Here is a 1260-nt window from a genome sequence, read left to right as displayed (position 1 = left end):
GTGTTAATGATAACCAGTAATTGCGGTAATACAGTTTTCCAAGACATGAAATTTTGTGGCTCTGTGAGATGTTGATCAATGCTTAAGAAGAAGAACAAGGAGGTCACACGCAGAGCCAACCCACACACAAGTGCTTGTGGCCTTATGCTTTTATGTTAGCGGAACATATCAGAGTGTAACTGGTGACTCATGTGGACTAATACAAGCAAGTGTAAGCAGAATAATTGCAGTAATGACCAGAGTGTTGACTAAAAAGACAAGAAGAGAAATAAAAGTTAACATCAAGTGCTAATGATTTAATGAAGACTGTCAAAGATTTTTTAAGATTTGCAAACTTCCCAAGAATCATACGTATTCGATTTGAGGCAAGGGAATTTGGAGAAAATTACAGACTAGGTAAGTGGCTTGACATTTTTATGGTAGTACCAGACTGTAAAAATAAATCAGTTTAAGTTTTGTGCAGCTGTAGTTATTTGCAAATAATATACTAGTATAGCTATGCATTTGATTTAGGCATTTCCCATAAGAGGTTAATTTGCCAACAGAAAAAATGGTAGATGTGTATTACTAAAGTATTTAAAGTTTGAATAGCTATTTTAGACAATGAAAAGAATTGGGGAGGAGACATTATTTTGAAATTTGCATACTAGTTGATCTAAAATTAATTTGCTCAATATAGATATAAACTTAACAGAGTGAGATATATTCACCAAACTTGTCATAGCTTTTGTAACTCTTTAAGGCACAGTGTATTACAAAGCAGTTACTTAATATTTCTATTTCTCACTTCTGACAGGTGATAGTGGGTATCCCCTTAAACCATACCTTTGGACACCTCTTTTGAATCCAAGAAGACCAGGAGAAATCCGTTACAGCAGAAGTCACACCAGAACACGCGTGATCATAGAGCAGACATTTGGCATATTGAAGTCAAGATTCAAGTGTCTGCAGCATTCTGGAAGAACTCTTCAATATGATCCTGTAAGTGCTCCAAAATTGCAGTTGCTTGTATGCTTCTCCATACCAATTCCTCAGGAAATTGTAGAAAATGATGGCGAGATGAATATTGTAGCAGAAGCTGCTGAAAGTGGCACAGTTATGCAGTCAGTTGTGTTATTGCAAATTGGTTTAGCTAGATATTGATATCAGAAACTGCTAAAAAATAGTAATGGGTTTGTTTTACCTTTTGTTTTTGTCTGTGATTCACTAGAGCCTGAAACCTATAATAATATGAGAGCATCTTGTTATTGTTAAAGATGT

At 35.2% G+C, this 1260-nt stretch overlaps 1 protein-coding gene across 1 annotated transcript in view; it reads left to right on the top strand.

The window, feature by feature from the left end:
* The window catches only part of LOC119591091 (putative nuclease HARBI1), a 12707-nt gene that overhangs the window by 3312 nt on the left and 8135 nt on the right, over positions 1-1260 (top strand). Inside the window, exons 2-4 of the mRNA XM_037939811.1 lie at positions 207-211; positions 344-396; positions 797-1095. Coding sequence (XP_037795739.1) covers positions 207-211; positions 344-396; positions 797-1095 — 357 coding nt within the window. The remainder of the gene's footprint in view (positions 1-206; positions 212-343; positions 397-796; positions 1096-1260) is intronic.

This window comes from Penaeus monodon, chromosome 28 (assembly GCF_015228065.2).
Source record: "Penaeus monodon isolate SGIC_2016 chromosome 28, NSTDA_Pmon_1, whole genome shotgun sequence".
NCBI classification, from domain to species: Eukaryota; Metazoa; Arthropoda; class Malacostraca; order Decapoda; family Penaeidae; genus Penaeus; species Penaeus monodon.
The sequence above is the reverse complement of the archived record's forward strand: the minus strand, read 5'-3'. Positions and strand labels throughout refer to the sequence as shown.